Source organism: Elgaria multicarinata, chromosome 4, assembly GCF_023053635.1.
Source record: "Elgaria multicarinata webbii isolate HBS135686 ecotype San Diego chromosome 4, rElgMul1.1.pri, whole genome shotgun sequence".
In the NCBI taxonomy this organism is placed as follows: domain Eukaryota; kingdom Metazoa; phylum Chordata; class Lepidosauria; order Squamata; family Anguidae; genus Elgaria; species Elgaria multicarinata.
Genome location: NC_086174.1, coordinates 14,822,780 through 14,837,300, shown reverse-complemented (window position 1 = coordinate 14,837,300; position 14,521 = coordinate 14,822,780). Strand labels below are relative to the sequence as shown.

The window sequence follows — 14,521 nt, the reverse complement described above, 5'->3', positions numbered from 1 at the left end:
TTCGTAGCTTGGGGGTTCTCCTAGAACCATCTTTGTCACTTGAGGCTCAGGTGGCCTCGGTGGCACGGAGTGCTTTCTACCAACTTCGGTTGGTGGCCCAGCTACGCCCCTATCTGGACAGGGATAACCTAGCTTCAGTTGTCCATACTTTGGTAACTTCCAAATTAGATTACTGCAATGCCCTCTACATGGGGCAGCCTTTGAAGACGGTCTGGAAGCTGCAGCTTGTGCAAAATGCAGCGGCCAGATTGATAGCTGGAACAGGGAGGTTTGAGCATGTAACACCAATTCTGGCCCGCTTGCATTGGCTGCCTATATTTTTCCGAGCCCAATTCAAGGTGCTGGTCTTAACCTATAAAGCCCTACATGGCTTGGGACCACAATACCTGATGGAACGCCTCTCCCGACATGAACTTACCCATACACTGCGCTCAACATCTAAGGTCCTCCTCCGAGTGCCTACTCCGAGGGAAGCTCGGAGGATGGCAACAAGGGAGAGGGCCTTTTCAGTGATGGCCCCCCAATTATGGAATGATCTCCCTGATGAGGCTCGCCTGGCGCCAACATTGTTATCTTTTCGGCGCCAGGTCAAGACTTTTCTCTTCTCCCAGGCATTTTAACAGCATTTAACAACGTTACGTTTGTTTTTAACGGACCCCAGAATTGTTGTTTTTAAATGGATACTGTTGTTTTTATACTGTTTTTATACTGTTTATGTTTTGTTTTTTTAAAAAGTATACTTTTAATGTTTACTATTTTTAATGCTGTAAACCGCCCAGAGAGCTTCGGCTGTGGGGCAGTATATAAATGTAATAAAATAAATAAATAAATAAATAAATCTCCAGAACATATGAACAAAAAAACCATTTTTTGTGTGACACCTCCAACAATAATTAGGAGAGATGTTTTAACCATTTAGAACGGGGCAAAAGTGCACAAAACCCAGAAAACTAACCAATGATTGGTGGTTGGTTGGGGAAGGGTTGGAGCATGGGAAAGTGGGCGTGGCCATCTGGGGAAACCCAGAGGACCAGGATGGGACCACAGGAGGGCCAAATTTGGCCCCTGGGCCTCAGGTTCTCTACCCCTGTTTTGCACTATATATATGTGTGTGTGTGTGCGCGCGCTATAGACTATATAGTGCTAAAGCATACCTGACCACCTGTCAGGTATGCTTTAGGGTGGATTCCTGCATTGAGCAGGGGGTTGGACTCGATGGCCTTATAGGCCCCTTACAACACTACTATTCTATGGTTCTATGATAATGCTCACCATTACATTCTGTTTGTTGCTGCAGTAAGGCTATTAAAGAAACGGGACAGCTCTCTGGGTCCCATTGCTAATTTCCAGTAAGACCAATGAGGTCTGTTCTCTGAATGCCCTTGCTCTGAACTCATTCCTGACATTCTAACCCCAAGTTAGGATTTACAGTGTCGGCGACATGAAGTGAAACTGGTTGTTTCCGAGTCACTAGTGTCAGAAAGGGGTGACCTTAGCAACATATTAATGTTTATGCCACATGTTGACACCAAGTTTCCATAGGATACATAATGGAGATCTATAAACTTCTGGTTTTGCTGCAGCTGTCTCAGTGACCAGCTACATTATATTTACTGAATGAAATGTGGAGAAAATGCTGCATTAAAATGTTGCCAAGTCAGTGATTTTGAAGGAAAGATGCTCCCTAGTTGTGGAGTGCCAAAAGTTATCCAATACAGTGAGGTTCACAGAGGCTCATTTAAGCAAAAGTCTTGCCACCATCTCTTTTATACAAGATGGAATCACACCTTGCCATAAGAAGGCATTCATCGCTACCCTCCCTCACTCAGCCAGTGTGTGTGTCTCCCCCCACAGCCAGGTTTATATGCCAGGAAGGGAACGTCGTAGGTCTCATCTCTCCAAGGATCCTGTTCCCATCCTTAGACTGTACGAACTGAATAATACCCATTATAAACAGACAAGCAGGAGCCAAAGTTGCATCCAAATGGTGGACCTGATCACGGTTGGTCATAGAGTCATTGTTATGTGGGTATTGTACTTGGGAAATGCAGGTCAGAGCTCATATTGTCTTTAGCTGGTAAGGTTCTGATGCCAGCTGAGCTGTTATATTGCTCATGACGAATGCTTCTCCACAAGCACCATCTGTGTGGGTCAGCACAGAAGTAGGCTGAACATATTGACCCTTTTCTTGAAATTACAGGGTGAACCACTCAAACAACTGGCTTCCCCATGAACACAGTGGTAATTAGGACTACTTTGGTCCACCATGTTCTGATAGATTAGAATAATTGTATGAATCAGTTCTTTGCCTATATAGTCCCTGTTCAGATGACATGCTAAGCCATGGTGGTTAACCATTTTGAGCTAAATATTATGGCTTAGCGTTTTGTGTGAACCATGACTTAGCATGTTGTATGAACCACTCCTAACCATGGTGGCTACATAACCACAGTTTAAACACGCTCACTAAACATTTGCTGCAAAAGGATTAGTGGCCTAACCACCACTTAGCGTGTCATCTGAACAGGCCCATTGTCTGTATCAAGAGGAAGCATTAATGGATCATCCTGCCTCATTTCAGGGGCTGGACTAGATGAACAATTATTCATAATTGTTCCTTAAGAAGTAATCCCATGAGTTTCAATTAACTACAATGATGTAAATTACAGTAGTTCTGGAGACAGTTCAGTCTTTGATCCCCCACCCCCATACCCACACTTTCTTTTTATGAACTACACAAATCCCTTTAATGCTGCAACTTGACAAATGCTCTTAATGTGGTTTTGTACAATCTGCATTTTGTCTAAAATGTTTTGGTTGAGCAATGCTGGATTCCTAGCTCCTTTCTTGTTCCTTTGCGGGAAGCTAACTGGAATGAATTTCTGCTTCCTAACATCTATCTTAGGAAGAATAGAAATTGTAAAGTTCCCTTCTTCGGAGGTCTCCTCCATTAGTCGTGGCTCCAACTCTGATCAACCCTTTTAAAACAAGTTTACATGTTGGCAGGCAGTGTCCTCTGGACTCTGACCAGTTCTCATTACTGCATGGATGCAACGTTTATTTGCTTGTTTAGCACTTTCCCACCACTGCAAAGAATGCGAGTACAGAAACACAAGAATAGGATATTTCGGTTAAATTTAACTAGCATCATATATATTCAGCATTTTAAAAGCCAACTTTAGACAAATGAAAGAATAGAATCTTTGGCTAGGCATGTGTGTGCGGAGAGCGGGTGGCAAAATTCACAGAATCGTAAGATTAAGAGATAGTTCCAAGCCCATCAAGTTTCCAGTTCCTTGCTTTGTGAAATAATTTGTTGACAGGCTTCTAGATTTCTGTATTGACTAAAGACACGTGCAAGTTTATATCAGATAGACACCTTGATATTTGATTCAAACTCGTATGTCTGTTTGGTTCATCTTACTTTGCTATTCCTGATTTTTGTGTGGATGGTAGAAGAGGTGGAAATTAAAGAAGGAATATTAAGTGAACAATCCAAGTTCAGAGGCGAGGGGAAAGGTAGTGAAAAGGGGTAGAGAGTCATGTAGAGTACAGAAGTTATGGAACCCACTACCACAGGATGTAGTGATTGCCACCAATTTGGATGGCTTTAAAAGGGGGTTGGATAAATTCCTGGAGGAAAAGGCTAAGGCTATCAATGGCTACTAGCCCTGATGGTTGTGTGCTATCTCCAGTATCTGAGGCAGTAAGCTTGTGTGCACCAGTTGCTGGGGAACATGGGTGGAAGGGTGCTATTGCACCATGTCCTGCTTGTTCATCCCTGGCCAATGGGTGGTTGGCCACTGTGTGAACAGAGTGCTGGACTAGATGGACCCTTGGTCTGACATGACACTTCTTGTTGGATCCTGGATTGGATCCTGGTTTTTATTTTTCCACTGTTTTTACTATTGCCTGAGGACCTGGAAGAAGTGAGGAGTCAGCAGAACAAAATCACTTAAAGGTCAACATTGCAGCTGGACACTTATTGAATTATTGAATTATTGTGGGGAATGTATTTGCAGTAATTAATCAATTAGTGATTGCATCAGTGTACAGGTCTGCCTATAAAAGTAGCTGTGTTTTGTATGTTCTTTTTCTCTCTCATCTTACCCCAACTTGATGTATGCTGTATTAATTGAACGTCTGTGAGCATTTGTATATGTGCTGCCATAACTAAATTATTATAACTGTCAGTAAAGGATTTACTTTTAACTTACAAGGAATCCTTTGCCTCATTGGTCTTTGCTGTGTTCTAAGCTGAGAGCCGCTGCTACTACTGCTAGTCATTGGTTCAGCCTGTAGTTTCCAACAGGTTATGAGCTCAGAATTAACACCCTGAGCATCCAGAACTAATAATTTCCCAATACTTTTAAGTTCTTAAGTTCTGTTTCCTCACATAGGAACATAGGAACCATGCTGGATGAGACCAAAGGCCCACCTAGTCCAGTATTCTGTTCACACAGTCGCCAACCAGCTGTCTGTGGAATACCTACAAATAGGGCATGAGTGCAGGAGCACCCTTCTGCTCATATTCCCCAGCAACTGGTGTACGTAGGCATACAGCCCCTGATATTGGATGTAGCATATAGCCATCAGGGCTAGTCACCATTCATAGGCTTATCTTCTATGAATTTGTGCAATTTCCTTTTAAAGCCATCCAAATTGGTGGCCATGACTACGTCTTATGTTAGCAAATTCCATAGCTTAACTTTGCAGGGTGTAAATAAATAATAATAATAATTTATTTCTTACCCGCCTCTTCATTTTGATCAAGGTGGGGAACAACAGTAAGTATAAAATACACAAAATACTGATTAAAAACATAGTATACATTGTTAAAACATCCTAAAAGCATCCTAAAGTCCTTCCTTTTTTCTGTCCTGGTTCTCCAACCAATCAGTTTCATGGGATGACCCCAAGTTCTAGTATTATGAGGAAGAACAATGTCTCCCTATCCACTTTCTCCACACCAGGCGTAGTATTTGTACACCTCTACCATGTCTCCCCTTGCTTGCCTTTTCTTAAAAGATGTAAGGTTTTATTTATTAGGCTGGGAGAAATTGCTCTTGTAACTGTGGCTGTCCTCCTCACAATCACATCTAACTCAGACTACATGAAACACAAGTGCCCTACCATTGCCCCCATCCATCTTTGATTTCTGGGAGAAGAAACTCTGATGGATTCGTGGATATCTGAATCTTCAAAGACTTCCCAATGTACTTCAGTGGAAAAGAACACCGGCCATGCATCCTTTGGGATGTATCAAGCTGTTCCCTCCATTTAAGTGAATGGGGAAGCCTGCATACGCAGATGCCCTTTGTGTGCCATCACAGCATTCAGGAGGTTCTCCTGATTTAATGATTTTTATTGTTTCAAACATCACAGACATACTTACTGCAAGATCATTACATAAAATACATACATAAAATACTCACGGAAATACAGTAAAAAACATCTATGGTTAAGATGTGCTTTTGGCTTTCTTCATATCAGAAATGCGAACTATCTTCTCTCGTTCCTTAATTACATTTAACACAATAATCAAATGCATTTCTTCTATTTTAACTGTTTCTCATACATTGAATCCACGGACAAATACATCATTTCTCTCTGTTTCTTGCAAAAATTCTATCAGAGGTTTCCATTCAGATATAAACCAACAACCACTCGTTCGTTGTTGGTGTTGTTTCGTTCTTCCATTTCTGTGCATACAACAGTCTTGCTGCCGTTGTCATATGTAGAAATAAAGTTCCACTCTTCTCTTTTAACTGTTTATCCATTAGTCCCAGTAGGAAAGCTTCCGGTTTCATTTTATATTAGTCTTTAGTATTTTTTGAATTCAAGAATGTATTTGAATCCAAAATGCTTTGGCTTTTTAACAAGTCCACCAAAGATGATAAAAGGTTCCTTCTTCTAGCATTCAGGTGGTTCTAAAGCGGAACACGTAGCTTACCATCTTGAAGATGGAAAATGAGTTTGTTATTTGGAACAATGAACCCTTCATTGCCTTTCCAACGATGTTTCTTTCCCCAACTTTCTTTTTTTTTAACGTTCTACATAGCCGAAGCCAACAAAGGGAAGAATGCGAATCCATTGCTTGGAGAATGTTGACAAAGCCCTCCAGTTCCTTAAAGAGCAGCGAGTGCACCTTGAAAACATGGGATCCCATGATATCGTGGATGGGAACCACAGACTAACTCTCGGCCTTATTTGGACTATTATATTGAGATTCCAGGTAAATACAAAATTACCATTTGGCTTTTCACCTCTGTTTGCCTCCAACTAACATTGTTCTTTGCCAGCAATGCCCCTCTTTGGTGAGTCACCTTACACAAGGGCCTGAAAGATCATGTGTTTTCCAACCCCTTTAGAGGCTTTATGGGTTAAGGCAGGGACATTTATTCTGGATGCTTCCATTCAGAATTAGGTAAATCAGGATTACAGGGGCTTCATACTAAGGCTTTAAACTTCACAGGGTTTATGGGCGCAATCCAGACAAAGTTCAGCACTTCAAAGTCCCATTGAAATGAATGGGATTGGAGTGCTTAATTTTGACTGACTCATTCCTAATCTTTATGAAACATTGGCTGCATTTGGCTATCACAATAAAATCATGTTTTATCATAACAGGAATGGGCTAGTTTCAATCAGACCACAGTTAAGATTATACGTAGCCTGTTGGGTTTGAATGACCCAACAAAGCTTGGCTTATTAAAACTAACTCTTCCTTGCAGCTATGCTAGGGGGAAAGGGGGAGCACACAAGCCTCCCCCCAATTGGTTTTAATAAGCCAAGCCTTGTTGGGTCATTCAAACCCAACAGGCTACGCATAATCTTAACTGTGGTTTGATTGAAACTAGCCAACTTCAAACCATGGGTTATGGAGGTTAAGGGACATGATAGGGCAAATAGACATTGTCCAGCTGGATGCCAGAAGGCAGAGGATCTGGTTCACTTTCTTCTGGAATGCCCATTGTATCTAGATTTGAGGACTCGGTATCTTGATGACCATACTGCTAATATTACAGATAACTCAAACAAAATCTAGGACTAGGACAGATTATTTTGTGACATTATGCACTGCCAGATTTGTTAAATTGGCTCTAAGAGAAAGGTTTCTTTATCTTAATAGATGATAGTTTATAAGCTATTGAGCTATCTTAACTAATTTAATAATTTTTAACATACAATCTATCATTGACGGTTTCATAAATTATTACTCATTTTTCTATTATTATATCTAGCCTGTTTTTGTTTGTTTGTTGACAATGTATCTTTCTTGCTTTGTGTTTTTAGTCTATTGCATATCCAGAAGCCTGGATGTCTATTGAGCAACAAACTCTGATTCTAACTCAATTGAGCTGGTTTACGTATCTAGCTTGTTTAAACAAACCATAGCTAAGATCAACCACAGTTTAGGGTTCAGATGACACACTAAACTGTGGTCAATCTAAAACAGAAGCAGAAGCTCTTGATTACCTTGCGGCTGGCCAGAGGAGAAGGGTGGGTGGGGAGAGGGAGGTACACGTGCCCAAGGGGGTGGCGAGACTAAAGGAAACTTACTGGTTGCTTTGGCATTTTCTGCGCACTGTAAAACTTGGGTGTGGTGGAGATTTATTAGTTTCTTACACTACTGTTGCTTTGGTAACATTGTTCTCTCAGAAGTATGCAGAATGGTATGAAATATATGGGCTGAGAATTTGGCAAATGAATTGCTACTCACTCTTGATACGTGACATTGCAGATCCAGGATATCAGTGTTGAAACAGAAGACAACAAAGAAAAGAAGTCCGCTAAAGATGCGCTACTGTTGTGGTGCCAGATGAAGACAGCTGGGTGAGCTTGAACTAAATGGACTCTCTGCAGAACGTTCTGTTTTTGAGGAGGGGCTGGTCACTGAAATGCATTAAAAAGGTGCAGCAGACGTAAGTTTTTTTCCTTAAGTGGAATAGCCGGATATAACAAACCACTCCATTTAAAGGAAATCAGTACGCAGCAGCAAGTTCAAGCACCAAGTGGTGTTTTGGAAGCAGCAAGAGCTGACCCAGGACGTTTTGTGGATTCGTTGGCTCATGTCAACACGATTGCTCTCCCAACAGCCATCCTCATTAGACATGGAAATAAAGGGCCAACATTTTACATCAGTCGTGTTTAAAATAATTCTCTTCCCAGAAGTCTATGAGATTTAAATACATGACCCTGCTAAAACCACTTCCATTTCCAAACCTTGGGAGTGGAAAAGGAGACCTCTTGTGGGGGGCCTTGTAGATTCTCTTATTTAGAGCCTGGACACATAACAAGTCTTAGGCCCTTTCTACACCATAGAGTAGTCTTCCTCAACCTGGGGAGCTCCAGATGTATTGGACTGCATCTCCCAGAATGCCCCAGCCAGCAGGCTGGGGCATTCTGGGAGTTGTAGTCCAACACATCTGGAGCGCCCCAGGTTGAGAAAGGCTGCCATAGAGGGAGGGGGAGGGGAAGATCTCGTGATATTCTGATCCTGAGATCCTCCCCTTAAGTCTACATGCGGGTGCAACATCCCAGGAGGAAGGAGAGTGTCGCACCCGCCATTTTTTTAAAAAAACATTTTTTTAAAGGAGATGAGCGCATATGCTCTCCAACTAAAACATAAGTTTTTTTAAAAAAAGGCCCAACTCCGTTCGCACCCACCCCAAATTCTTCCCGGCCCGGTTCCTTCCCTCTACTGATCCTCACTCCTCGTGGGGAAGAGGCAAGAAGCCGGGCCGGGTGCCCACAAGTCCCACAGTCTCAGGACGATCCCAAGACCGCGGGAAGAATCGGGTTTTCCCAGGGATTATTTATCCCTGGGAAAACCCATTCTCGTCCCTTCTTCCTCCTGGGAGTCCCTGTGTGTCATTTGGACGCACAGGGACTCAGCCATGACCAGCCCGGATTTTCGAGCTGGTGTAGAAATGTCCTTAGTTCTCAATCACTCCTGCCCTCTGCCACCCCAAGGACCTCTGTCTTGATTTCTGCCTCTAAATGATCCCCACATGAACAACTCTGGCAGGAGTTACTTATCCTGTTGCAGCCCACTTCCCTTGCTCTCGTGTTCTAGAATGCATTAGGTAACCACGGGAGGTCTGAAGTTCGGGGCACCCCCTTCCAAAGATCTGTAAAAGACAAATTGCCAGTTTTCCAGCAAACTTTGGAAGCAAACTGCTCCATATTGCTACAGAGTGCTACAAAGGCTGCGATCTAAATTTCTTCAGGCACTCTGTAATGGCAACAGAGCAAGCTAAATTTGTGTGCGAGATACATTTGGCTCTTGTAGCACTACAGAACGCTACAGGTGCCGTGGGTGTGTTAAAAAACATTCAGGGACGTGGTAAGGGGCACTGGGGGCCACATGCAACCCAAGGGCCAAACGTTGCCCACCCTTGTTCTATAGCCTTCTCCCATCCCCTGGCTTCTTAGGTTTGGCATGGATTGGTCATCTGGCTTGGCTGCGCAAGTGGGGCATCTCACCACAGATGTTGAGTCTTGGTCCCACCATCTGCTTGCGTCCTTACCTGCCCTGCTGCCTCCTGCAGGGTTCCCCCTTCTCTCGCCTAGCTCCCCCAACCCCTGCAGCGACCCCATGCTTATCCCCTCTTGATATCCAGTTGTGCGCTGTTGGGGCTTCTAAGGAGTTACATGTTAATGGTAGTTCCATTTTCCCAGCGGGCAATGAGTTCATCCTCAGTTCCATATCCGAATCCTCCACATCTTCTCTGTTCCATTATCTAAGTGGAGTTGCCAGTGGGTTATGTTGGCAGGACAAATCCTGTTCTGCCTTGAAAATGGCTCCGCTTGAAAATGGGCTACAGAAAACTGGAAAGGTGCTGGAGCACAAATTTTTGCTAACTTGAGCAGCTGGCCGGCAACCCTCATTTTTTCATATCTCTGAGCATTAGTCCTATATTGATTGAGTTCTCTTTGTTTTTCTTTTGGTTCTTCTGTTGTGTCAGCTATCCCAACGTCAACATTCACAACTTCACCACCAGCTGGAGGGACGGCATGGCTTTCAACGCACTAATCCATAAACACAGGTGGGCACTTGTCAAAATGTTGATGCGGTTTTTAGGGTTGGACCAGTGGATGCAGGATCACAACTCTGTCGTAGCAAGAGTCCCCAATTTTGGACCACCTCTGTCTGGCTTTTCAATCCCCAACTCAAAACCTGTCTCTTCTTTGAACCCTTTGGCTTAATCCCATATTTCTCATCCCCAAGTGGAACCAATACTAACAGCCCAATCCTATGTACACTTGGAAATAAATCCTATGTTCATCGGGGCTTACTCTTAGGTAAGTGTGCATAGGATTGCGTTCTAAGCACCTCCTGCCTTCGCTCAAATTCGTCCCTTTTATCCGTGTCCTCCCCACCCACCCTCTCCCTTATATAGTCTAAACATGCACTGTAAGCTCCTTGAGGCAGAGACCAATATTTTGCCCATGTTACTCCATAAAGCACCATGTAACACAGATGGCACTTCATTAATAACAATGATTTTTAAAATGGCCTGAGCCTCCGTAGAGACACATGACCATGCAGGTGGGACTTCATTTGTCATTCCCCAGTTTCCTCTGATGGAAAAAGCAAGTTGAAATTCTATTTATAAAGAAGCTTGTCTCTTTAGCAGTGGGAAAGAACAACCCCCCTCCCCATTCTTTGGAACCTGGCCTTTCAAGATTATTATTATTATTATTATTATTATTATTATTATTATTATTATTATTATTATTATTATTATTATTTCATTTCTACAAAGCCCAATAGCCAAAGCTTTCTGGGCAGTTTACAAAAATTACAAACCACAAGTAGGTGATGATGATGATAATTAACTAAAATTAATTACAAATAGCAACAACAACATCTGAATGAAACTAGAAGCCTGCAGCCAAAAATTAGCCTGGAAAATGCCAGCATGCACAACCTTTTCCCTCCCAGCTACCATGGGAATCATTTGATCCTTTGGAAAATTTCTGTCCCTCCTACTTGTCTCCCCCATGCTCTGACTGTTGCCTGTATCCTTCTCCTGCGTGCATGAATCTCCGTCTCTTGCCTGTCATTCTTTCCCACACCACTTTATCCCTCCCCCTCCGCCATTCCTGAAATTATGCTGTCCCCCAACACGTACTCTCCGGGTGAGGCTTCACCATCGTGAAGACAATACAATGTAGATGATCCTGTCTCTGCCTGAAAAGCTGAAAGGAGCCAGTCTTAACCACCTGTAGCCGGATAGAACTCAGGCCCTGGTTCTGACTCGACTCTTTGGCTTTCTAGCCCTGTTGCTAATATTCTTGACTTCGTTTTAATTCATGCATGATATGGGAAAGGGGTCATGTACCAAAGAAATCCAAGTTAATTTGTTTTCTTTTTACCCCCTTCCTTTGCTTAGGCCCGATCTTATTGATTTTGATAAGCTGAAGAAATCGAATGCACACTACAATCTGCAGAATGCTTTTAACTTGGCAGAACAACACCTTGGCCTTACTAAACTACTGGACCCAGAGGGTAAGAATGACGGGCATTGATACTAATATGTTTTCTTCTGTAAGCTCCCCCACCCCAGAAGTGCCTCAATTCCAGCCAGCCAAGTGCCTCTTTTCTCTATTTGTTATCCCTCCAGATAATCTAGGCTAGCATCTCTCAGCGAGTTACTATTTTGGTTTGTGATAGAATCCCTGCTTTTTATTCTGTTGCCATAGTGTAACTAAGACCTGCACAGAATAAACATGTGCTTTTAAAGGCAAATTCTGCAGTCCATTGTGAGCAAATTTCAGGCTGGGTGAATGAGACTGCATGTATGTGGGGCATAAATCTGGATTTTATTTAAAATCCTCAACTCCATCGCTTTGACGAAGGCTAGAAGTAGGACATTATACTCAATGCACAGCTGCTGCCAAAAGCAGCAGCGTTGGCTATAGCTCATGCCCCACCTCCACCCCCACGACGCCTGTTAGGACTCATTTTGTATCATGACATCACAATAGTCAATGGCCTTAGCTAGACGGGGCGATCCCCGGGATCATCCCTATCCCGGCATCAGGGAGGGATGATCCCTCCTTTGCCCCGGGATCTCGCCCACCACTTTAGGCCCACTTTTTCCACGGTCTCAGGCTGAGCTCGAGACTGCAGAACATGTGACTGGGCATCGCGGTTTGTCCCAGCTCGTCGTGGTTACTCGCGAGGAGTCAGGACCCACGCACGGGGCGCAGAGCTCCTCAGGAGCACTACGCCCATTGAGAGTAGGGTGGGGGGAGCGGGGAAAATATTTTTTTTAAAAAAACTTTTGCGCACGAACGGTCGTGCGCAACTTCTTCTTTAAGAAAAAAATCCAAAATGGCGGGCGTGATGCCTCTCCCTCTGAACAGAGGGGGAGATCTTCGCCCCTCCGTCCCACTAGACCAGTAGGTCTAGCTAAGGCCAGTATTTGCCTGCCTCTTATTAGCGGGGGTCAGTGATACAGCATGGGGCAGGGAAAGTCACTTGAGGGTCAGTGTGATGTAGTGGTTAGAGTGTTGGGTTAGGATTGGTGAGACCGAGGTTCAAATCCCCCGTCAGCCATGAAGCTCACTGAGTCAGCCATACTCTCTCATCCTAACCTACCTAGCAGGATTGCTGTGAAGATAAAATGGGGTGGGGGTGGTTAGGAGAACTGTGTGTGACACCTTAAGCTCCTTGGAGCAAAAGCCAGGATATTAATATCATAAATGAACTCAGAACATTACGACACACAGTAAGTTCTATGAGAGGTTATGGGAGGGAGCAGCTAAATGTGCCGTGTTCGTTTAGCTCCTCCTCCTTCCCCATAACATCACATTTAGTGTGACATTTAGTTCCAGCTGAAGTCTCGAGCCTTGCAAAAAGTGCATCCTTCCCCAGCCTGGTGCCCTCTCAGATGCTTTGGACTACAGCTCCCAGGATTTCTGGCCATTGGCTCTGCTGGCTTGGGTTGTTGGGAAGTGAAGTCCTAAACACCCAGAGGACACCTTGCTAGGGAAGGTTGCACAAATGGATTGTCAGCATAATGATGTGGATTGTTTTGAAAACACGGGCAAACCCAGTTCTGTTCTAACGTAAGCAACCCTTGTTTGTTTTTCAGATATCAGTGTTGACCATCCTGATGAAAAGTCCATCATCACCTACGTGGTGACCTATTACCACTACTTTTCTAAGATGAAAGCTTTAGCTGTTGAAGGAAAGCGTATCGGAAAGGTTTGCAAGCTAAGGTTTTATATGTCACGCAGCTTGCTGAAATCTCCTTTTCTGCTGACTTCTCCACTCCCATTATATGCAAGCCTTTTAATGACACTTTAATAAAACTTTTTTTGCTTTTCACTGTGGATTTTTGCAAGTTTTTTTATATTGCTTCTGTATTAAATACCTTTAATTAAGCTGAAGGTTTTTTTCCTGTGTTAATTTTATGTACGTTATCGTACCGTCCCTCGTTTTTGCCTTCCCTGCCCACTTTCCATTTTCTCTTTTTAGCTCCCAAATCATTGGAGTTAAACTGAAATATAACATTTGAATATATAAACTGGTAATGTAAAATCTAATCCCAGATTTTATTTTTATATATAGACGATAGGGTTTAACAGACTGGGCGATGGCAATTTAAAAAGTGTACGGAAAAGACATTAAAATCTACGAAATCACAAATATACGAAAAAATATACAGGAAATTTTACAAAATGTTCTAAAACAAAAATGCACATGAAAAATTACCCAACACTTATCCTCTGTTAACAAAACCCCTGCCTGAGTTCAAGAACTTTCTTCACCTCATTTTTCCTTCTGTAAAATAGAAATATGAGTGACGTAGTTCACACAGTTGTGCTAAGGAGAATGACATCCGAGCTGTGTAGTACGCATACGAAGTTTGTACAGGAGTCTGTGAATGTAATAGGAATCCTGTGGGTGACTGTAGCAGCTAACAGCCCTGACAGTTGCTACAGTCACCTCCAGGGAGACCCCTTTCAACCCTTTCTGAACACTACCCCAAATCATGTTTACCCTCCCATCATCAGCTGGCTTTTTCTTGGGCTCAGAGCAACAGACAGCAGCAATTTAATTTCTGTTTGGAGTGTAAAACGAACCTGGCATGGCCAGAGGGAAAACAGGCAAATGGGTGGACAATGGTAGAGCTAAGAGAGGGTTGGAAGGGAATCTATCCGGTGCGAGGCACAGTCACATGTCGGCCTCTTGCCACCTTGCGTGTTGTTCTGGGCTTCTGTGTGAGCGTGGGCTAAAAGTACTGCACAAACATTATTAGCAGTAGCATCCCTAAAACCCCGGTTTCAAATCTTCTGAGATTTCATGGAACCGCAAAGTGCTGCTTTGAATGTGTCATGGCTTTTTCTCGCCTTTATAGATTTGGAAAAACGGAGAGAATGTCTTCCCACCTGTACTCTGAGAGTCCCTCCTTTATTTAGCTGCATGCTGAATTTTTGTAGATCAGCTGCCGCGATAGGGTCGAGAAACGGTCATTATCTGAAGGCATCGTGCCCCATCCGT

The 14,521-nt window shown here is 43.3% G+C and overlaps 1 protein-coding gene across 2 annotated transcripts in view; it reads left to right on the top strand.

The window, feature by feature from the left end:
- Positions 1 to 14,521, top strand: part of SPTBN1 (spectrin beta, non-erythrocytic 1) — a 252,252-nt gene that overhangs the window by 164,244 nt on the left and 73,487 nt on the right. For both annotated transcript variants that reach the window (XM_063123818.1, XM_063123819.1), the window contains 5 exons: positions 6,062 to 6,235; positions 7,745 to 7,836; positions 9,972 to 10,052; positions 11,403 to 11,518; positions 13,110 to 13,222. In XM_063123818.1, the coding sequence (XP_062979888.1) occupies positions 6,062 to 6,235; positions 7,745 to 7,836; positions 9,972 to 10,052; positions 11,403 to 11,518; positions 13,110 to 13,222 (576 nt within the window). The remainder of the gene's footprint in view (positions 1 to 6,061; positions 6,236 to 7,744; positions 7,837 to 9,971; positions 10,053 to 11,402; positions 11,519 to 13,109; positions 13,223 to 14,521) is intronic.